Source organism: Triticum urartu, chromosome 3A, assembly GCF_056163025.1.
Source record: "Triticum urartu cultivar PI428250 chromosome 3A, HENAU_Tu73, whole genome shotgun sequence".
Lineage (NCBI taxonomy): Eukaryota > Viridiplantae > Streptophyta > Magnoliopsida > Poales > Poaceae > Triticum > Triticum urartu.
This window is the reverse complement of record NC_141875.1, coordinates 737,310,269-737,333,500: the sequence shown is the minus strand read 5'-3', so window position 1 is coordinate 737,333,500 and position 23,232 is coordinate 737,310,269. Positions and strand designations below refer to the sequence as shown.

General features: G+C 46.5%; 1 protein-coding gene across 1 annotated transcript; it reads right to left on the bottom strand.

Annotated features, from left to right (window-relative positions):
* Window positions 1-18,306: 18,306 nt before the first annotated feature.
* LOC125546342 (4-hydroxyphenylacetaldehyde oxime monooxygenase-like) lies at window positions 18,307-20,368 on the bottom strand. The gene is made up of 3 exons (XM_048710586.2): window positions 19,814-20,368; window positions 19,236-19,673; window positions 18,307-19,104 (listed from the first exon to the last, which is right to left on the bottom strand). The coding sequence occupies exons 1-3, from the start codon at window positions 20,291-20,293 to the stop codon at window positions 18,421-18,423; spliced, it is 1,602 nt and encodes a 533-aa protein (XP_048566543.2). The 5' UTR covers window positions 20,294-20,368; the 3' UTR covers window positions 18,307-18,420.
* Window positions 20,369-23,232: the final 2,864 nt, after the last annotated feature.

The following is a 23,232-nucleotide window of genomic DNA, read 5'->3' as shown; positions in this document are numbered from 1 at the left end:
TAACGGCCGATCGACAAAAATGACGAAGCCTCGTGACCGCTGCGTCCACCGGAGATCGCCCACCAAGCTCCGAAACTCCGAAATGCCAGTACCTAACAACACCTCCAAGAAAGGACGCGACAATGACGACGCTGCTACCAAGGGTTTCCCCCGGTACACGGCGAGGAGAGAGGAAGGGTAGCCCCGACGCCCTCCAGGAAGGTCCGGCGGCACCCTCAGGCGCCACCGCGTCGGTGTCGGCCAAGCCAACAGAGATTTCTCCCGATCCCAGCCTCTACCTCAGGCACTTCGGAGCTCGCCACCAGACCGACCACCACCCTGCACCAACACGGACATGAAGCTTCCCACGCTGTCTCACCACGGCATCGCGAAGATGGTCTGCACAACGGAGAAGAGGAGCCGGGACTAGGGCAACAACACCGTCGGCATACGGGAGGGCCCCACCTCCACCGTCCACGACGGTAGCTGACCGGACGCCATGGCAGGAGCCTACCGGGCCCGTGGCCCCACAGGCCCGGTCGGGCCCTCAAAGGCCTGGATAGCTCCCGCCTCCACGCAGCAGCTGGTACGCCGTCGGCATCGCTGTCCCAGTCCAAGCCGCTCCCCTGCCTCCCCATACATAGAGCGTCGCGGTCGCGCCGGAGCCGACCCGCAAGGACCCAGAAGGGACCCTACGGGCCCAGATCTGGGCCGGGGACGCGCCCCCGGCCGGCTAGCACCACCAGACCACCCCGCTGCCAAGAGGCGGCACCATCCACGGCGAGCACCGCCGGCCTCCACACCGGGACGCCAGACCGCCACCGGCCGAGGCACACCGCCGCCCGCCATTACCGCCCTAGCAGGAGAGGACCGCGCGCGGGGAAGGGCAAGCCCACCGCCGCCAGCATCACGCGGCCGAGGGCCGGCGGCGCAGGCTGATGGCGGCGGGAGGAGGGATGGGCGCGGGGAGGGGCTGTAGGCGCGCGGAGGAAGGGCCCCCGGCCGCCTTGCTCGAGGAGGCGGCGCGGGGGTACGGGGACATGGAGGAGGGGCGGGAGGAGGAGAAGGGGAACAGCGGGAGGAGGGGGCTGGCGGCTCTGCGTGGGGGAGCCGGCGGCGACGAGGGGGGGGAGGGGGAGGGGGTGGGGGTGGGGAACCCTAGGGAGCGGGGGAGCGGGCCCACGAGTGTGGAAGTTCAGCCAACCACTATTAGAAAAGGGTTTATAGGTGAACCCAAATGTAGTCTCCAAAGAGTGTTGGAGCTACTAGACGAGCATGGAGCATGGTGCATGGATCTTCTTCAATAACATTTCCTCCATGCTGATGTTGAGCACATAGTGAAAATTCAAGTTTTTTCCCGCCTATGTGAGGATGTGATTGCATGGCAACTGGAGAAGAGTGGTGTCCTCTCGGTAAGGAGCGCTTATTGGCTAGTGCTCAACGAACGTCTTTGTCTATCTTCAGCCGGAGCGAGTAGCGCACCGGACGGGCGACGAACCGTCCGGCCTTTATTATGGAGGTGCTCTACTCCGGTGTTAAAAGGAGAGGACTTTCATTCGGACAACAGATTATTATTTTTCAGAAATGTTAACGCCCACACGTGTGGGCGTTTGCATCTCGCCCACACGCGTGGATCCGCGTCCGTTCGTGAGCGCACGAATCTTGGCATGTTTCTAGTGTCACGTAGGACTGGCCTGGTGTGTGGGCGTTCAGCCGGTCGCCCACACGGCCGTTTCACCACACAGGAGGGGCTGGTGTTTGGGCGTTCAGCAGTTCGCCCACACGCCACTTTGCACGCACACACAAGGGCTAGTGTGTGGGCATTTGACATCTTGCCCACACGTCCTTCTCCTCTCCCACACCCAAGCTGCTAGTTGTCATGTGTTTTTGCACTGCACATGGCAACTGCCCCTAATGTGCTTTTATAAGCAGGTGGCAACTCTCTTTTTTTACCCGAGTTTGCCATGTGTTTTGCAGGGTACACGGCAACTGTCTAGTGTGCACGTAAGCAGATGGCAACTCTCTTTTACCGAGTTGCCATATGTTTTTGCATGGTACATGGCAACTGCCCTAACGTGCATGTACATGGCAACTGCCCTAACGTGCACGTAAGCAAATGGCAACTCTTCCTTTTTACATGGCAACTGCCCTAGCATGCTTGTGAGCACATGGCAACTCTCTCAACTGCCTAGTGTTAATATGTGGCAACTCCTAAAGTTATGAAATCATGGCAACTACATTAGATCAGACCATATATGACAACTGCAGTTGAGCAACCATGGCAACTGCAGTTGTCCGACATGGCAACCGTAGTTCAGCGACATGCCAACTGCAATTAAACGAACATGGACGAGGGTCTGGGGCGTTATCAACTTCGCCCACACGCACGCGTGTGAGAGGGATCGGGAGGGAAAAAAAGAGGCGTGTGGGCGCTAATTGTTTTGCCCACACGTAGATGTGTGGGCTGTTCCTTTTGTACACCACACAAAATGTGTGGGCGGACTTCCTAACACCCACATGTGTGGCACTTATCAGCGTCCTTTTTTTAGTCGTCAAGCAGTGAACCGTAAAAACAAACGGAATGACCTCAGAAAAAGTGGCATCACTTGTCCTAAAAATGAAATTGGGACTAATTTACCGTAATTGTTGAAATATACTCGACAATAGTTACTAATAGTTTCACTCCTTGAACATGGAAAATCATTAATTAAGACTACCCAACTATGAACAGGGTGAGCACTGATCTGCTTTAAATAGAAAGCAACTAAATGTGCTGGGATCACTCAAATTGTAGAATTAGTGGTAATACCATACAGAAATCTCTACCTATTACTACAATATAACTCCCAGTGAAGACATACCGGCTGATTCCAAATGATGTCCTGCTGTCTGATGGCCATCGCAATTCATTTTAGTCGAGTGTATCCATTGAAGCATTTTCAAATTCGCTTACTATGGCACATACTTACTGCGTATCTACTAATCTACAGCATCGAATTTCTGCGTAGTATCCAAAGCAAGCGGAAGTATGAAATTCTGGTCTGTATATTTGGCACCAGAAGTCAATACTTATCGAGTTCATATTAGAGACTATCTATTATGTTGTCCCCGTACTTGCACAATTTAACTACTCTTCCGAGAGATTACATTTGTCACCCTACCTCTATAAGCACCCTGATGGGAACGTCTCTTCCCACTAAACACGCATCGCCAGAAATTCTGAAATAAATTCAGCATAAATGCGAGCACCAGGACATGAACCCTCGTGGGCTGAGGATACCACCGTCCACCTAAGAGCATCTCCAGCCGTTGGCCCCCCAGGGGGCGCCTAAAATCGCCCCCTGGGGGTGAGCCGGCGCAAAAACTCGGCCTGGGGCCGAGTTGGTCCCCAGCCGCCGGTCCCAGGGCCGTCCCCAGGCGCGTTCAAAAAAATTTAAATATATAGCAAAGTTCAAAGTTCGGCGAAGTTCGGCATATATTACATTTAAAAAGCGGGTTTTTATTAAATATATAACTAAAGAAAGAACTAGCTAAAAGCGGAGTAGTCGCCGCCGCCGTCGTCGTCGTCGTCCGGCTTCTCCTCCTTGACGTGGCCGTCCTTGGTGGACCCCTGACCGGCGTCGCCTATGCGGGCTGGTGGCGGCGGCGCGGCGTCGTCGTCGCTGTCCTCGATGACGACGATTCCTCCCTCATCGCGGCCCCGGCGGCACTGCGCGAATCGCCGCAGGGCGGCACACTGGCGCTCCCTCGCCATCTTCAGGGAGTCCGCGCACGCCCATTCTAGGGCCGCGTCGTCGTCGAGCTCGACGTCGGCGCCGTGCTCTGTCTTCACCGTGGGGAGGCCCGGCTCCGTCTTGGGCTTGACGAAGCGCGGAGGAGCCGACGAGGGGGCGCGCCGCCCTCATTGATGACGATGCCGGCGCTGCGAGTGCGCCGGCCGAGCGGCGTCTCCGCCGCGGGCTCGGCCTTGACGTCGAGCAGCGCCGGAGCGCCGGACGAGTGTGAGGAAGAGTGGGAGGAGGAGGAAGAAGAGGAGGCGCCGAACCTCATGGGCAACCATTGACCATCGCGTCGGCGGTGAGCCGTGGCCATGGCAGCCGCCCTCGCCGGGGGGTATGCCAACGGCGGGTCGTTGCCGCCCTCAAGGTACGTCAGAACGCCCTCGAGGGTCCGGCCGAGGACACCCCACCACAGGCGGTGTCCGTCGCTATTCTTCGGTCCGGCTACCACCGGCGTGCCGTTGGTGGACGCCAGCCTCTGCTACTGCCGGCGCTGGAAGTACGCCGTCCATGCCGCTATGTTGTCGGCGGCGTACTCGGGGAGGGCGAGCTGGGCGTCGGTGAGGGAGGCGCGCACGACGTCGACCTCGTCGGTGAAGTAGCCCGGTTTCGCCACGGCGTCGGGCAACGGAGGAATGGGCACTCCCCCGTTGCTGAGTCTCCACCCTGTTGGCCCGGCGCGCATGTCCGGCGGCGCCAGGATGTTCACCTGGAACAGGAGCCAAGACTCCTGTTCGCGGAGCGATCGGCGGCCGAAGCCGTTGGCCGCGGCCTCATCGCCGGGGAATCGCCCGGCCATCGGGAGAGGGAGGGAGGGAGAGGGAGGGCTCGGCGGTGGCGCTCGGGAAAGGCAAGGTTGCTCGGCGGCGCTCGGGAGAGGTAGAGCTCGGGAGAGGTAGAGGGCAGGCTAGGGCTGGTGTGGCTGGTGTAGCCAGAGGCGAGGGAGGCCACCGGCTTATATAGCGGCGCCGCCCCGTGTGTACGCGTGCGAGGGAGGGGAGGCGTCGGCGCACCGCCCGTGAGAAATCACTGGTAAGGCTGACTGGCGGCAGCCTTGCCATTGATTCCCCGCGGGAAACCGATGCGTTCGGGGAAGATGACGTGCGGTGTTGCTGACGCGGCGGGCCCGCGGCTCTTTCGCGCCAAAACCGCTCGCCCCGGCGCCCCCGAGCGCCCCCAGCGCACCGGGTTCGGCCTGGGTCCGCCGGCGCTAAATTCAGCCCAGGCTGGCGAAAATCGGGCTCTTGGGGGCGCGACTGGGCCGATTTTTCAGCGCCGACGCGAAAAAAACGCCTGGGGAGGCCATTCTAGGGGCGCGGCTGGAGATGCTCTAACCATTCAACCACAGGTTGGTTCGTCCCTTGGATGCGCTTAATTCGAACCATCTGCTCGTACTCCCATTATCTAAAAAATGTCTCTACTCGTACACCCACAACGAACACCTCCCGGTGGACACCACTCATTTGTTCCCTCAGTCGTCACAACATCATTGGCCGTGACAACACCTCCCACACAACATGGCAGCATCTTAGCAGTATCGTTTACAACACTACTGGAGCGTTGCAACATGGTATGCAGCATGGGGGCATCCCTAAGTAACATTGACTCATAGCATGGGCGACATCCATAGCAACATCGTGGGCGCATCACAGGATGGTGGGAGCATAGCTTGCACCATCACTGTTGGGGAACGTAGTAATTTCAAAAAAATTCCTACGCACACGCAAGATCATGTGATGCATAGCAATGAGGGGGGGGGGGAGTCTAATCTAGATACGTAGTAGATCGACAACGGAAGCGTTAGGTTGATGTAGTCGTACGTCTTCACGATCCGACCGATCAAGCACCGAAACTACGGCACCTTCGAGTTCTAGCACAATTTCAGCTCGATGACGATCCCCGGACTCCGATCCAGCAAAGTGTCGGGGAAGAGTTCCGTCAGCACGACGGCGTGGTGACGATCTTGATGCACTACAGCAGCAGGGCTTCGCCTAAACTCCGCTACAGTATTATCGAGGACTATGGTGGCTGGGGGTGCCGCACACGGCTAAGGAATAGATCACGTGGATCAACTTGTGTGTTCTAGGGTGCCTCTGCCTCAGTATATAAAGGACCAAAGGGGGGAGGCTGGCCGGCCACATAGGGCGCGCCAGGAGAGTCCTACTCCCTCTGGGAGTAGGATTCCCCCCAATCCTAGTTGCAATAGGACTTGTGGAGGGGGGAAAAGAGAGAGAGGGGCCGGCCCCCTCTCTTTGTCCAATTCGGACCAAGGGAGGGGAGGGGCGCGCGGCCCATGTAGGGCTGCCTCTTCTCTTTTCCACTAAGGCCCATCATGGCCCATTTAGCTCCCGGGGGGTTCCGGTAACCTCCCGGTACTCCGGTAAAATCCCGATTTCACCCGGAACACTTTCGGTATCCAAACATAGGCTTCCAATATATCAATCTTTATGTCTCGACCATTTCGAGACTCCTCGTCATGTCTGTGATCACATCTGGGACTCCGAACAACCTTCGGTACATCAAAATGCATAAACTCATAATATAACTGTCATCGTAACCTTAAGCGTGCGGACCCTACGGGTTCGAGAACAATGCAGACATGACCGAGACATGTCTCCGATCAATAACCAATAGCGGGACCTGGATGCCCATATTGGCTCCTACATATTCTACGAAGATCTTTATCGGTCAGACCGCATAACAACATACGTCGTTCCCTTTGTCATTGGTATGTTACTTGCCCGAGATTCGATCGTCGGTATTCCAATACCTAGTTCAATCTCGTTGCTGGCAAGTCTCTTTACTCGTTCTGTAATACATCATCCCGCAACTAACTCATTTAGTTGCAATGCTTGCAAGGCTTAAGTGATGTGCATTACCGAGAGGGCCCAGAGATACCTCTCCGACAATCGGAGTGACAAAACCTAATCTCGAAATACGCCAACCCAACATGTACCTTTGGAGACACCTGTAGTACTCCTTTATAATCACCCAGTTACGTTGTGACGTTTGGTAGTACCCAAAGTGTTCCTCTGGTAAACGGGAGTTGCATAATCTCATAGTTATAGGAACATGTATAAGTCATGAAGAAAGCAATAGCAACATACTAAACGATCGGGTGCTAAGCTAATGGAATGGGTCATGTCAATCATATCATTCTCTTAATGATGTGATCCCGTTAATCAAATAACAACTCATTGTTCATGGTTAGGAAACATAACCATCTTTGATTAACGAGCTAGTCAAGTAGAGGCATACTAGTGACACTTTGTTTGTCTATGTATTCACACATGTATTATGTTTCCGGTTAATACAATTCTAGCATGAATAATAAACATTTATCATGATTATAAGGAAATAAATAATAACTTTATTATTGCCTCTAGGGCATATTTCCTTCAATCACTGCCCTCGAGAGCGGCGACAACAGTTTCACAAAACCCGCCAACCCTGACAGAATCATCGTCCATGTCGCAACACTATTGTAAGCACATGTTTGCCTCACGTGACTGCGTTTCCGCCCATCACAGCGTCTCGAGCCACTGTCGCGGCATGGCTTCGAAGAAATTTCGACGTAGCGGGTGGTGCTACTCGTATTAGCACCAGAAGTCCTTTCTATCGGGGTGCTGCTAGCAACATTGCTCAATCAGAGGGGACGGTGCGACCTCGTAACATACGCCGACGACCATCGTAGCACCACTTAGAGTGGATGCCAATAACCTTGCAACATCACTCATGGGAAAAGCCACCACACTGCTCCAGTCACAGCGCGTTTAACACGTGGCCCGGCGCCGTGGCCTGCAACACACATCGATGCCTTCCCCTGTTGTCTACTGCAACCCATGGCTTGCTTGTAGAGGCAAGGCATAACGGTGGTGTCATGCTTGCAACAACGGGTGATTGCCTACAACATCGGTTGCAACAATGACATCGATGAGGCGTGTTGAATCATGGCCTCCTCGGTTGCGGTGGGTGGTGCGGCATCACCATGAGAGAGAACTGAGTCGACAGAGAGAAGAAAGGATAGGTGATAACGACGAATCAGTGAGCTTGCTTAGTTCTCGAGAGGATAAGATTTAGTACATGCGACACAAAAGAAGCACGTCGTGCGACTGAGGAGCTTGTGCATCCGCCACATGGTCACGCTTGACCAAATGGTGTCTGATCCCACCTCCATCTATTCCACGCTCAACGGATTGAATAGCTTGCACTAGTAGAAAACAGGGCTTTGGTTCGGCCAGAAAAAAGCATCAATCCCGGTTGCATTACGAACTGGGACTAATGTGAGCATTAGTCCCGGTTCGAGCGGCTAGGGCATCCTACAGGCATTAGTCCCGGTTCAAATGGGACCTTTAGTCTCGGTAGGTGCCACGAACCGGACTAAAGGGTGCGATGCCCGTTAGTACCGGTTCGTGGCATCAACCGGTACTAATGGTGCAATTTTCAAATTCTACCCCTCCACCCCTGTGTATCGCCTTTTCAGTTTTGTAAAAAGCAAAAGAAAATGATAGAAACTTCAAAAGTTAAAATCCTTCGAGATGTAGTTATGTTACTACATCTATTAGTTAGGAAAATTTAAAAACTTAAATTTGGACATGTTTTGCAAAAAGTGTAGGGAAAATGTAAAACGACTATAACTTTTGCATACGATGTCAGAAAAAAACGTATAATATATCAAAATGTTCAGCACGAAAATCCGCATCCGATTTTGACCGTCTACGGCCTGTTTGCAAATTTTTAGAATCCTCAAATTCTAAAAGGAAAAAAGTTACGCTTAAATTTCAGTTTTTTTTTGAATTTTCGTTAAATCTGGTCAAACTATGGTCAAACTACTTATTCAAGAAGTATTACTGTTACTAAATAATTATTCAAGAATATTAGTGTTACTAAATAATTATTTCAGTTTTTTTGAATTTTGGTCAAATCTGGTCAAACTGTGGTCAAGCATTGGTCAAACTACTTATTTAAGAAATATTAGTGTTACTAAATAATTATTGTTTTTTAGAACGATAGTTTCAAACTCAAACAGTGAAATGTGTGACTTGATGCTCAAGCTAAACTCCTGAGAGTTAATAGAATTGACATCTTACTATTGTCAGGAAAACAACAAGTGCAGACTTGGAAACGAGGGAGAATAGAACCCGGAAGTTAAGCGTGCTCAGGCTGGGGTAGTGAGAGGATGGGTGACCGTCCGGAAAGTTAAATGATTTGGAATGATGAGGGGTGATTAGAGATTAGAGGTTAAATTGAGCAGTGATGAGGAGTGATTAGAGATTAGAGGTTAAAATAATTCAGAAATTTGAAAATTCAGGGAAAAAAATTAAAAAAAATCATAAAATTTCCTTTAGTACTGGTTGGTGTTACCAACCGGGACTAAAGGTGGACCTCCACGCAGCGGACACGTGGAGGACCTTTAGTAATGACCATTTAGTCCCGGTTCTAAGGGGGGGGGGGGAGGAGTTTTAGTAACGACCCTTTAGTCCCGGTTCCAGAACCGGAACTAAAGGCCCTTATGAACCGGGACAAATGACCCTTTTTCTACTAGTGTTGTGCACACCCACCGTGCAATGGGCCAGTTGTTTAGTGGTTTACTGTTGGTTTCCTTCGAAAATGGTGAAGCTACTTAGCAAGGGATGCGCTGGGCTGTCAGGTTTTTGAGCCTGTTTATTTTCATTTTCAGGAGGAATTTACCGAAATATTAAAGTTACTTAAAAAGAGTATTCCCCACATAACGATCAACTAATTGTAATTCCTATTCTCCCAATTCAACAAATAAGAGTTCATAACAATCTAACTTTCTAATCTTCATACTTAATCCGCATCAAAATATGTAACTTTTCTAGGGGGGTGTTCCAAAGCAAATCTCTTTCAGGAAAAGAATATTTATTGGATTTTAGAAAACATTATTAGTGGGTTTCAAAAAATAAACTTATACTGCATGCAACGGCAATAACTCGTACCTTTGTTGATATAAAATGTTCATCATGTTTTTTGTAAAATGTCCACCATGTATTTAAAAATCAATACACCTTTGAAAAAGAATTATCACATATTTAAACAAAAAATTCATTGCATTTGAAATTCTCAACGTCTATTTGAAATTGTATATCTCAAAATAATGCTCAACGTTTATTTGAAATGCTCATCACTATTTGAATAATCTTATCGCATATTAACAAATGTTCAACGTGTAATGAAAAAAATCCCAATCATTTTTTGACCATTAAGTCCCATACATTTCAATTATTTTCAAAAATATATTTTATATACATTTATATTCATGCAATTAAAAAGTTTGTGCATTTTTATATAAACTAATAAATCAAAATTTCTTCCTGCAAATGTGAATTTATGTTCAAATACTATGTGAAAAATGTTCAAAGAATAAAAGGATAACATAGAAGTTAATAAATAAAAAAATGCAAAAGGTGAAAAACCTTACAAAATAAAAAAATGGAATAAAAATGCAAAAAAAGGAATAAAAAATTTCAAGTAGTGGGACAAGAAAACAAAAGGAAAAAAATTGAGAAATTAAACTAAAAATAGAGAACAAACACATTGAAAAAATATGGATAAAGAGGAAAAATATTGAAAATAGAAAATTAGACATTAGAAGAAAAAACCGAATTCGAAACAAAACAATACAAAAACCATAAAACGCAATCAATGATGGAATTCTTCTTATTGTGAAATGATAAAATGATTAAAGATGAAAGTTAGCTCTCCTTTCCAAACAAGGAGATAGGTGACATCGTCGTTAAGCAGAAGAATTGTCGGACGCGGCTATTTCTCGCTTTTATGCGATATGATAGCTCGAATTGCGCGACCCTTTCTCGCTTATAGTGAGACCTGGGAAACCTTTGAGTGAAGGGGAGCCCCAGATGGACTAGCCCGGGCGAACGTGAGGCCATGGCTTCATTTTCCTTTTCAACTTTTATGTTTCCCATTTTGCTTTATTTTTTAAATTTTGTTTGTACTGTAAATATTCTACTTATATATATGACAAAAGACACTCTACATAAAACTTTAAAAAAAATTACAGATAATTAAAAAAGGTTAAATGTGTATAGGGAACATGTTTATCATGTATAGAAAAAATGTATATAAAAATACGATACTTATGAAAGTTTGGATAATGTATTTAAAAAAAGTTAATCAAGTATTTGAAAAAAATTTGAACAAGTATTTGAAAAATGTTAATCCAGCTTTTGAAAAATCTCAAATTTGTATTAAAATAGTGACCATGTATTAAAAAATGTTAATCCTATAATTGAAAAATATTACTCAAAATTTCATAGATTATTTGAATGCATAGAAAAAATGTCGACTATGTATTAAAAATGTTAATATGGTACTTGAAAAATATTAATCAAGCATTTGAAATATGTTAGAAAATGTGTATAAAAATGTGGCAACGTTTAAAAAAATTGTATTTTAAAAATGTTTAACATGTGTTAGAAAAAGTATTCGATATATAACAAAAACTTGTAATAGAAAAGCAATGAATACCCGAGGGAAAAGAAAAAGAAAAAATGATGAAAAACCAGAAAGATCCAAATAAAACCGATGAAAATGAAGAAAAAAGAAAGAAACAAAAAGGCCAATGAAAACCGAGAAATAAACAAACAAAGGTAACGAAGAAAAAAAAGAAAGTATAGAAAAACAGTGAAAACAGAGAAAGAAGGTTCTGGGATCGAACCTTGCATGCTACCTATTCTTTAGTCTATTACTTTCAAGTGCGCTAAAGGGCCGAACCGTTATTGTAAACGCTCGGCACAAGAGATGCCACCATCTCGCTCTAAGCAAGACATAGCTCTAGCTGCTCGGCCGCCTACAGGGGAGCTGGTAGTCAGCCGGGCCAGTAGAAATGTGGGTTCAACACATTTAACAAATGTTCTTGTAGTGTAAAAAGTGTTTGCTCTGTGTGAGTCTTAAAAAAATGTTAATGCATTTCCAAAAATTATATCTGACATCTCGAAAATGGAAAAAAAGTGATTACAAAATTCAAAAAACTATTTGGATCATTCAACAAATGTATGTTACATTTTAAAAGTGTTCACATGTATTGAAAATATGTTTTTGGCTCTTTCAAAAATTGTTATACATGTAAAAAAATAGTCACAAGTTTAACTAAAATGTTTTGTACTTTTCAAAAGAGGTTTTAATGTGTGTTTGAAGAAAAACATTTAACACATATTAAAAAAACATGCCTTTGAAAAAATGTTAATCATATATTTAAAAAATGTTAAAAGTCTACACAAATACTTTAGATATATAAGCAAAATGTGCGATGTGTATGAAGAATAGTAGACATGAATACATATATTTTAAATAATATATCAATTATGTATTTAGAAAATGCTAACTGTGTATAAAAAATGTTTGTGATTTATATGGTAAATGCAGAATCTACATGAAAAAATTTACAAATGTATTAAAAATGATAAAAATTAAACTAAAATGAAAAAAGAAAAAACAGAAGAAAGCAACAAAAAAGGGTGAAAACGAAGAAAGAACCAAACAAAACTGGTGGAAATGGAAGAAAGAAATGAGGAAAATAGAAGAGAAAGGAATAAGAAAACGGAAAAAGGGAAGACCAAAGAAAACCAGTGAATAATCGTAGAAAATATGAAGAAAACCCGATGCAAAATGGTGAAAACCCGATAAAAAATACTCTTGAAGAAAAACATGATAAAGAAAACCTCATGAAATAGGAAGAATTCTAAGGATGATGACATCTAGCAGTCTTTCTCTCTCTCTCTCAAAAAAGAGAGAGAGAGAGAGAGATCTAGCAGTGGAATCATAACTCTGCTCATAGATTCTAGGAGCTCGGCCCATCACTATAGAGGCAATAGAATTGAACCGAGAAACCAGAGTCTGTCCGGCCGGTTGTTCTTCTAGGAACTGAGCATACTCTGATACTTCATCGGATGTTGGGGCCACCATTGCCCCAAAGCCAGAACCCCATTTCGAACTTAGGAATGGAAATGTTTCAACCATTGTAAATGGCAAAACCAACATCTCTGGTTGAGGAACCAGAGAACTTGAACGTCCAATTCTGAAGATGAGGCACGTTAAAAAGAGATGCACGCCCACTCCAAAGGAGAAAAGGAGAATGTGACTCTATGATTCTTCGGTGAGCGTGATTTTTGATTTGAAAGATTCTGCAGCCACAAAGAGTTCCCGCGGTCGATGCCCTACTTGAAAATTGACCGGCACGCATTTGGAATGGCGGGAGCATTAATATCTAGAGTGATAGGTCGGTACCTTGCACCCCCTTCGGCGAGATGATATCCACATAGGGTATCTGCCAACTACGACGGATGGCCGAGCTCCTTGATGATCATGGCGCCTGGTGCATTGACCTTGTCCATCACTATTTCCACCTAGTTGATGTCCAGGTCATTAGAAACATGTGGACATCCCAACGCCTCCCAGACGACATCCACGCATGGGCCTTGGAGAAGAATGATATCATCATCATTCGGTCTGCATACCACTTCGCGATGGACGAGCGCGACCTTCCATTTGCTAGCGCAACTAGCAGGGCACCGAATGGTCGTTGCACCATCCGGAAGACCATATGCCCCCCCCCCCCCAGGTACACGTATTTTCTTTGCAGGTAGTGACAAATTCCCTTGCCACGTTGGTGAATAAATTCTCCCACCGCTTGAAAATCACTGACTTATGAATCATGCCCCATTTATGGTTGGGAACGCGAGGAAGGATTCTACATGCATTCCACGCAATGTGTAGGTGCCCTCATGTGGTTGAGCTATAGAAAGCGATGGCGAAGGAGTGGCGGATACTGGACATCAAGTATGTTCGTCACTCATGAATGGAGCTGGAAACATCCTCATACCCTAAATGCTAAGATCGGTCTCCCACAACACTCGATCAAACAAAAGAAGACATCACTAAGTGTTTGTTCTTGTTTACTTATAACATGACAGTACATAAATTCTCTGCTCAAACACTCGTGATCTGCATAACTTTCTTGCCTCTTCGGTGAGCTGGACTCGTGATCTTCACTTCTACAATAAAAAGTGGTATCCATCAGCAACACCTTACTTTTCTGTGTGGGAAAAACTACAAATTCACACTGTCTGCTTCTCCATATGTCGCGTTAGACAAGGGGCATCCACCATCCAAACTCCTTCGGTACGAAGTGCTCGCGCCAGGCCTAGGTCAACGTGGTCATCACCGAAAGTGCATTTCCGTGTCAGGTTGAATCATTGTTCCGTGGGCCGTTCATTGACTGGCATCGATGAGTCTTTGTAGACCGTGTTGCAGTGCAGCCTTCAGGACGTGAACATCATGATTTGTCCTTGCCAAGACATTCTGGATGAGAACAAAATAGCTCACTGTCTTGCTGCATTAACGTGATCCTTCTGTCCAAATAATGAGACTCTCCATAACTAACGTTATCCACCTATCCAAAAAGATGATATTCTCTATAATTAACGTGACCCTCCCATCCAATAATGATACTCTATAATTAGCGTGAAAACCAACAAACGTACGAAACCAAACCAAATCACGACATACCAACATGTACAGATACGTACTATAATCCGTTTTAATAATGGGGACTAGTACAGATACGTAGTATAGCCCCAATCGCTCGCACTAATCCTCTACTTTCAATGAACAGTAAATTCCAAACTAATAGTAAACAAACTATAAAAAAATCTGTAATCTTTAGGCATCCAAGATGCTCAAGTGCACTAGGATCATGCAAAATTTCAAAGTCAAATGACATCTGAGGAGCTTGTGAAGAAAAACCTGGTCTATAAAATGCTGTTTTTCAAAGTTTCTTTGATAGTCTTTTTTTTCACGAGCTCCTCAGTTGTCATTTGACCACGAAAATTTGCATGCATCAAGCACAACTGAGCATGTTGGATGCCTAAAAGTGTCAGTTTTTTAACTGTTTCAAATTTACTGTTCATGGGCAGGTGTTGATCAGCCTAGTGTCGGAATCGCTGCTCTCCAATCACACACACTAAAGATAAATGGTGTGTGATGACTATGATGCCTACTGCCACGGAGGATCGCCTCTAACCACCGCATCGGCGCACACGTTCTCGCGTGCCTTGTTGGCGACAAGAGATCGCAGTCCTGCAACTTTCGACACGTGAGCACGTCCTCCTCTACTAGTTCTGCAGGGCCAAGAAGTGGTGTCATGCACTTGACGATTTTCTGAAACATGGGGAGATAACTTTCGCTAGCGTTGACATCAGAGAGGGAAGAAAGCTCTTTTCTAGGAGTGTATCGTCATTCCAGATGAGTACCACATCTACATCCACAATCCAGGTCAAAGGTGGCGGCGAAGGGTACTCCATGGGGCAACTCATAGTGGGCATCATAGACCTCTCATACAAGGACTTGAAAACGACATTCGCAAAACCATACCATGACTACTAGGAGTGGAATCCGTTTACTACTCCGGTGCCCATAACCTATGCAGGGAAGGATGCCTACGTGAGTTATGAGATTTATCAAACAATTTTGACCATAAAGGATGGGTTGCGTCACCAGGACTGAACAACGGAGCATTCGTCTACCCATCCTTGAATGAAAGGCTCCCCCGAAACAAGGCAAACGAAGGACCATCAAGCGGTTACAAACGTCGGAAGGGAAACTACATGTGGTAGGTTGCTTCTTCTTAGATGTCTATGTTGAATTGGAATGTTGTCTTATTTCAGGAGTTAATTTTCCTCCAATATTCTTAATTGGTCGACATGTTGTTCGTATAGTATTTTTGAACTGCAGAGAACCACGCGGTAAGGGGGGATGTGTGATTTTTATGTAAAAATATGTGTGGTTTACGTAAAACATATGTGAAAGGTTGGGACGACATAATTTATCAACGCTTTTGGAAATAATTCGAGTGCTTTCACAATTATTCAAAACCGCTATTGATAGTAGATTAGTCACTCTCAAAATAAGCGATGAAAAAATTCAAAACTATTCTAAGCACTTTTAGGAATATTCGGTGACACTTTCGTGGGTTGTTTGAGCACTTTAAAAATTTGGTTTCAAACACCTCAAGCACAAGTTATTTTAACATGAACTGTATCATATGTATTGCCTTAGCAGTTGATATTATAAGTTCATATTGCAGGTTGCTATATCATAAATTAAGATCATACTTTAAGAACAATTCATATTTTTCATATAGTTTGTCTAACTTCTCGATTTCATTTGGCATGTTCGCCATGGGTGCAACAAGTCATCTACTAGTAATTAAGAGTGGACAATAAAGATATGAGAGGGCAAATCCAAATGGACTCTAGTCGACACGGGCCAGCACCATATACAAACTAGTTGAATAAGGGTAGTTGTTGCCATGTATGCAAACCATGTAAGGTTTTAGTGATGAAGATATGATAAGTCATGAATTTACCATCCTCCTCCCTTTCCATGAGGCATATGGAGGCCAAAATAAATGAAGAGCACACTGCTAAGGTGTCAGAGACCAAGAATGCTCAAAATGCGATCTTTCCAGACATGATGGGAAATCCCACGCTTCAAGTATCACTACTACATCATCTGGGTAGAGTGAAAGCAATGGTGAAGATAATTGTCACAAGGAGCACTGCCATAATGATGTCTGCTTTGTGTATTGTTTTAGCAAAAATTGTAGGCTCAGGGGTCTTTACGGGGGTATTACGGGCTTCTTCCAACTAATTAAACCAGCCCCATCTCCCTAATTTTCAGACAGGTGTTGGCCAATTTTTCCAAATTGCAAACCACAAAGTGCCAAGTGGATCAACCCCATAAAACCCCCTAAAAGACCCCGCGCGTGTAGGTTTACTTGTTTTAGTTAGTAACTTGGTCCTCTACCTCCTTGATTCAGAGCTTTGCATTGCCAGCATAAGGACATGTACTCCCTTCTGCATGAATTCAGATTAAAAAACGATGTACAATTTAGTTAACTCATGGTTGTACTCCACACCAAGCTGGAGTGGCGTTCGCGTAAGGGTAGGACATCTTCGCACCATACCCCCCCCCCCCCCCCCCCCCCGCGACTAGCAAGGGGGTGGACGTGGGTCCCGCCGCCACTCCATGCCGGTGCATATCGGCCTACATCATGCACCATCGTGAGAGTGTAGGTATTGCATCAAATTTGAGTAGAATACAAGGATTCCAGTCCAATGTCTTGTCCCAAGTGTGAAGGAATAAAAAAAGCAGTACACCAATCCAAATTTGAGTAGCCAAACAATATGTTGATTACATATAAGTAACAAATATTTAAAAAATAAGAACTATACCACACTGGTAGAGTTAAGGAGATTGGAGTTGAACATATTACACAACTTAAATTTGAGGCTCGAGACAAGCCATCCGTTACAAGTGTGACATACATTGAGTTATTTGGTTTGGCGACACTTGACAAATGCTAATTATTAATTATTAATTACTTTCAAATTCTATATAAAAATGTTTCTTTTGCTAGAATACATGTATAACAAATCATAAATTTGAAAGGTATTGACATTTAACTTGTCAAAATATTTTTTTTCCTATCTAGTTATACTTGCCATGTATAGATAGCCAAATTTACGCTTGGTAAGCTGATGGCTAGATCAAAATTTCCTCTTACCTCTTAGGGGGTAAGTGGTAGCATCTTAAAATTTCGTTTCTACTACAGAAGGGGGTCAAGTACTGTCCATGATTTCAAACCCGTAAAGGTCAATAAAAAAATAGTTCTTGACATAATGTTCCATCGATAGCACTAACAAAATATGCATCCTAACACACTTATTTGACATACAAACACATTAGACCACTACCAAAATATTGTCCATAAACTCAAACCCCTACACTATAGTAACCTTTGATGCTGAAAATCGGAAGCAACACCCGCACCAGAGTGCTTACCCTTGGTTCATCTTTGCTACAAGCCTACAATAGATTATGGTTCTCTCAATGCTAGGATAGTCCACATAACATCAATTCCTCCCTCAGTGACCGATTACGCTCAACATATTTGCATGTCTAATGCCACTCCTACATTCTGTGTTGCTCCTCCCTCGGTGTCATCACCTATGGCTTAACCGACCACGGCTACCACGCCCATACTCTCAACCACAATGATGTAAGCAACAATGGTTATCACCTCGCTTGAGCAGTTCCGACGGCTTCTACTCTGGCCAAAAGTGTCCGTGTTGCCACTACTATTCATGATGCTCCTAAGACTTCGAACACACATGCGGTCATCAAGACAGCTCATGAACCAGCAATGGACAGGTGGCCGAGGCATACACACATAGTGGAGTGCACGTCTATGATGCCAAAAGCCGTATGAAAGGCATCTTATTCATCTTTTCTAAGTCTTAATGGTGTGTGTTGCCACCACTATGACACAAGGGGAATGTTCGAATACAAAATATATGTTTGATTTTAAACAATAGAAATTATGAAGTATAGAAATAAACATCAAAACACACCTAGTCTCTAGGCTACTTATCCACCAAGTTTGTACCTCTATATGTACTTGCCCTTGAGGCTTAATAATTAAAACAATGCTTTTTGTATATTCATCTCGTTTTACATCAACATGAAGGTGCCGAGTTTATTATTTAGATATAATGTCTTTCAAGGTAATAGACTGGTAGTACATACGAAGTGGATAAGAGTGACAAGATTACATGCAAGTTTACTCCATACATGGGAACAAATTAATTTTGACCGGATCTGTCTCGGGTGTGTCATGCCATGCCTCGTTGTGCTCAGATGTGCTGGTATATGGGGTGGGCACCAGCAAGAGCGGTGTCTGCAGGAGGGGGATAAGCTTGCCTTCCTCCTGCATGCTAATCACGATCCCCTCGGGGAGCGCCCAATCGAAGTGGTATAGCAGGTTGGCCAGCGTGAACTCCACGGTGGCCGTGCTCATAGACAGTGCAGGGCATATCCGCCGCCCTGCGCCGAATGGAGTTAGCTCAAAATGCCCTCCCTTGAAGTCTATCTCGCTCGTCTCAAACCTCTCCGGTTTGAAATCCTCCGGGTCGTCTGGCCAGCTTGCCGGGTCCCTACAAATGGCCCACACGTTCACATAGATTCGCGTCTTGGCCAATACGTCATAGCCCCCAATTCGGATGTCCCGCATGGCCTCCCTCGGCAGTAGCATCGTCGCTGGTGGGTGCAGCCGTAGGGTCTCCTTCACCACCATCTTGAGGAAGACCAGCTTGGATAGATCGTCTGGTCGCACCCTGTCATTGCCTCCCACCACGGCCCTGATCTCGTCTTGCACCCTCTCCAGTAGTCGTGGATTCCGGGTCAGCTCTGCCATCGCCCATAGAATCGTCGCCGTGGTCGTGTCCGAGCCACCAATGAACGTGCCCTGCATGCATGCATGGTGGTGAGCGAGTGATGTCAGTTAGTTGATCTTTTTTCCCTCAATCGAGACATGACATGATGTATAGAGGTAACTAATATGACTTACATATAGTAAAAAAAACTAATATGACTTACAAATATGTTGCCCTTGACATGGTCTCTTGTGATGTTGAGGTTGCCACTGGTGTCCTTCCATAGATCGATGAGACGGTCAACGAGGTCACCGTTGTGTGGCTTGGCACGTTGAGGGTCAAGATGCTGCTCAATGATGACCTCGAAGAATGTATCAAGCAGCTTGAAGACCCGCTCACGACGAGATGCGAGGCCAGTGATTTGGTCGACTAGGCGGCCGACGATGTTGGGGAAATAGTCCTCCGCGGAAAAGCTGGACTGCACGTGTATGGCCTCCTCAAGCACGTGCTCCAAGTTCTTGTGGTGTGGGAACTTGTCGCTGTTGTACATGTCGCCAAATCCAAGCATGCCGATGATGCCATCGGCCAGGCTTAAGATGTGCTCCTTGAGCGCTACCGGCTCTCCGGCCAAGCCGCTCAAGGTGTTCATTAGTTTGTCCACCTAATCGACCATGGGTTCAATAGAGTACATGAGGTTTTATACTATGCACAGTTTGTATCCACCATCTCTTATTTTATGAGGACGCGTGCCACATTAATCCACTGAAATATGTACTGAATAGCATGTATCCTTGTCCGTACCTGATGCTGGCGGGCATGCCATGCTGCCTCGACATGGCGCACGCCGAAGAGCTCGACCACGAAGAACTTGCGCATGGCGTGCCAGTAGGCGCCGTATGGCGCGAACCCGACGTTCTTGAGGCCGTAGGACAACCGCTTCATCCCGGGGGACACGGGTCGGGTGCAGCAGTCCTCGTCGTGCGTCTTCATCACCTCGCGCGCCGCCTCAGCCGACGACACCACCACCGTCCGCACGGTGCCGAGCTGCAGCTGCATCACCGGCCCGTGCTTCCGCGCAAGATCCCGTAAGCTCCGGTGCGGCAGCACGCCTAGCTGGTGCAGGTTCCCCAGGATTGGAGCCCGGGCTGGGCCTGGCGGTAGCTTGAGCCCTTTGTTGCTCAGTCTCCTCGTTAAGAGCACGAGGGAGACGAGTGCCAGAAGGAGGAGGAGCTGCCATTGTTGGGGCTGGGAGAGGAGCTCCGAGCTGGGTGAGATGGCCATTGATTTTCTTAGTCGTGTGTTTGGTGATATGCTGCTCCTGCTGCTGCTTCTTGTACATGTGCTGGAGCCTTAGAGGCCTTTTAAACTCCTTTTGCTGCCTATGTTTTGCACCTGCATGAGCGTCCCCGTAGAAACTAATTCTCCTTGTGAACCTGTTCTCTTATGGTACTGTTTTCTGAGACGTTGGCTCGCTAGGTGTCGTCGGATTTTCGCCCAATCGCCCCAAAGCAGTTGTCTCGTGGGCGAGCTCCTGTGGTGGATTTTTCAGCGATACTTTGCACTCGCTTTCCCTTTCCCGTCTCCTTAAACATTGGATGGTTTTGTATTTCCATTATTCGTTTATTAGTGGAAATGGGTCGTCCTGGTATAAAATATATATTAAAAATAGAAAAATTAGAGCATTGGATATTTCATTGATTAACATGAAATTTTCAATGAAGCACCCAACCATTTCTAATTTTGATGTTAATCAATGAGGACCCTGGCCCTGGCCAGCTGGAGGGCTCATGCTTCGTTTTAGTTGTCTTTTAGTCTTTTTAGGGTTTGTGTTATATTCAGGAAGGTAAGGTGGCGACAACTCTCTCAAGATCAAATAAAGTTCTCCTCGTCTAGCTCCTGTCGCGGCAGTGCATCTCGCGTCGTTGGGGGGCGTGTGGAGATGTGTCTCTAGCAAATCTCACTGGCTTTGGTCGGTGTTTGCCTTTGGCGGATCTGTGTGTATGCGGTCTTCATTTGTCTATGTTCATGTGTCCACAAGTTGGATCCTTCTAATTTATGCTTCTCTTCATCGAGAGGTGGTTGCTATTCTGGTGCGCTGGTCTTTTGGGGCCTTAGCATGACGACTTTCTGATTGTCTAGCAAGCTCTGCCCAGCTCTAGTGAGGAAGGGGCGATGATGGCAGCGCGGCTTCGGCTCGCTCTAGTGCTTGTAGTTGTCGCTACGTGATCTACGGACATGGATGTAATTTTTATTACTTCTTGTTATCTTCATACTGACATGATGTTTGATGAATAGATATAGAGTTTTGCTGAAAAAACAAAGGTCTAGTAAAACATATATCAAACAACATGAAGCCACAACTCCACACCTACAAACTCGACAATAGGGATGCCATCACGACACCAAACCATCTAGATCATCGGGGTCATCATGGAGCCGCCCGCATGGCGTACTGGGAGCACATATCCGATCCAGCAGACCCTAAGCGTGTACCACATGCACATGCTTCGGAAGTCGTCACCACCATCGAACAGTTGACCCATCCTCTGGATAGATATCCGCATTATCCACGCCAGGCCAGCTGCGATAGCGCTCATCCATCAAGATGCATCCGCCACCGAGACTCCGCTGCGCCATGCCACCGAGACCCGGTGTTTAGGACACCGCTCCACCTCCATGCCCCTCCAGCGGCTGCTCCAAAACGATGCCCCTAAGGAGAAGAACGGTGCCAAGTTTTGCCGTTGTTTGATCTGGAAGACCCATATCTAGGGTTTCTACCGGAGTAGCCCGAGCGACAAGACAAGACTTGCAATGACTATGCCTTCATCAGCGTAACGGTGGACACCACCATCCCCCATCATGACTGAAGTCCGCTCATTTTTCACCGACAGTCGGTCCTCCCCTTCCTCGCCACCTCACCGCCCAGAACCACGCTAGCCACCAAAACGGACCAGCGGGAGGCACCCAAGACCTCAGGGCACCACCCAACACGACACCAGAAAGAACCCTCGACACCAAGGCACTGTCCTGCCCACCATGGTGATCGCACGCAAAGGCCTAGGGTGGGCCGCCTGCCGCCAAGACCATCTAGTTCATACAACAATGAGTCACTTGCATTAGGGTCGTTGCCTCTTCAGTCTTAAGCTACTTCCATCCTAGAAGAGATGTGGTTGCTCTGATATTCCGTTGGGACCCGAGGTCATATCGCCCCTATATATCGCTTCTACTGTAAAATGTTGTATTCCATCGGCAGCATCTTATTTTTTTTCTTGTGTGGGAAATATTACTAGACTCTGGAGTTGTGGATTCTGCCCTGCAACTTCGTTACCACGTCCATTAATTCACACTGTCTGCTGTGAGCATGTGACTGTGAGCTGTTGTGTTTACCAAGGGACGTACAAACACCTTTGGTATGAAGTCATCGCGCCAGGTGCGCCCGGGTCGTCACGCCATGGATGGATCTATACCGAAAATGCGTTTCGGTCACAGCTTGAATCATTGTTACACCGAATGCCAGTTGGGAAGGTTCATGGTAATCTACCAGACAATCACACACAATTTCGTGACCGATGCAGGCTGTTCATTGACCGGCATCGTTGAGTCAAGAACGTCAGGCCAGAGTTGTACACCTTGTTGCAGTGCAGCATCGACATCATGATTTGTCCTTGCGAACATATGACAGGCCAACTTTTGTACAACTCTCGTGTTGCAGTGCAGCATCGATAGCGTGAACAGCTTGATTTGTCCTTGCGAAGACATTCTTGATGGGAACAAAAGAACTCAACAGTCTGGATGCATGCATGTGGGGCTCACAGAGCGTGACCACTGGTCTGCAAAGTTGGACCTTCACCAGTAAGTAAATGCACAGTAGGCCTCGTATCGGACATTGTTTGGAAAAAGATTCAAATTTATTATAAAAAGATTATTAGAAGTACAAAACATCTCAAACATAATAAAAATTATACTCAAAAAGACATCGACGAGTAAATGTCGAGATACTCAGCCAGACAACCACACACAAAATTTCAAAACCGCAGTAAGCCGTTCATTGACCGGCATCGACGAGTCAAGAATGTCAGGCCAGAGTTGTACACCGTTGCAGTGCAGCACCGAAAGCATGAGCATCATGATTTGTCCATGCGAAGACATGACATGCCAGCGCTTGTACACCGTGTTGCAGTGCAGCATGATTTGTCCTCGCTAAGAAATTCTTGATGAGA

What these genes read in the sequence shown, in the direction of transcription:
- LOC125546342 (XM_048710586.2), bottom strand. Translation starts at nt 20,293, where the DNA reads ATGGCCATCTCACCCAGCTCGGAGCTCCTCTCCCAGCCCCAACAATGG. An exon ending in GGCATGCCCGCCAGCATCAG is followed by an intron (nt 19,674 to 19,813) that starts GTACGGACAAGG and finishes ATGGTCGATTAG; the next exon opens with GTGGACAAACTAATGAACAC. An exon ending in ATGTCAAGGGCAACATATTT is followed by an intron (nt 19,105 to 19,235) that starts GTAAGTCATATT and finishes GCATGCATGCAG; the next exon opens with GGCACGTTCATTGGTGGCTC.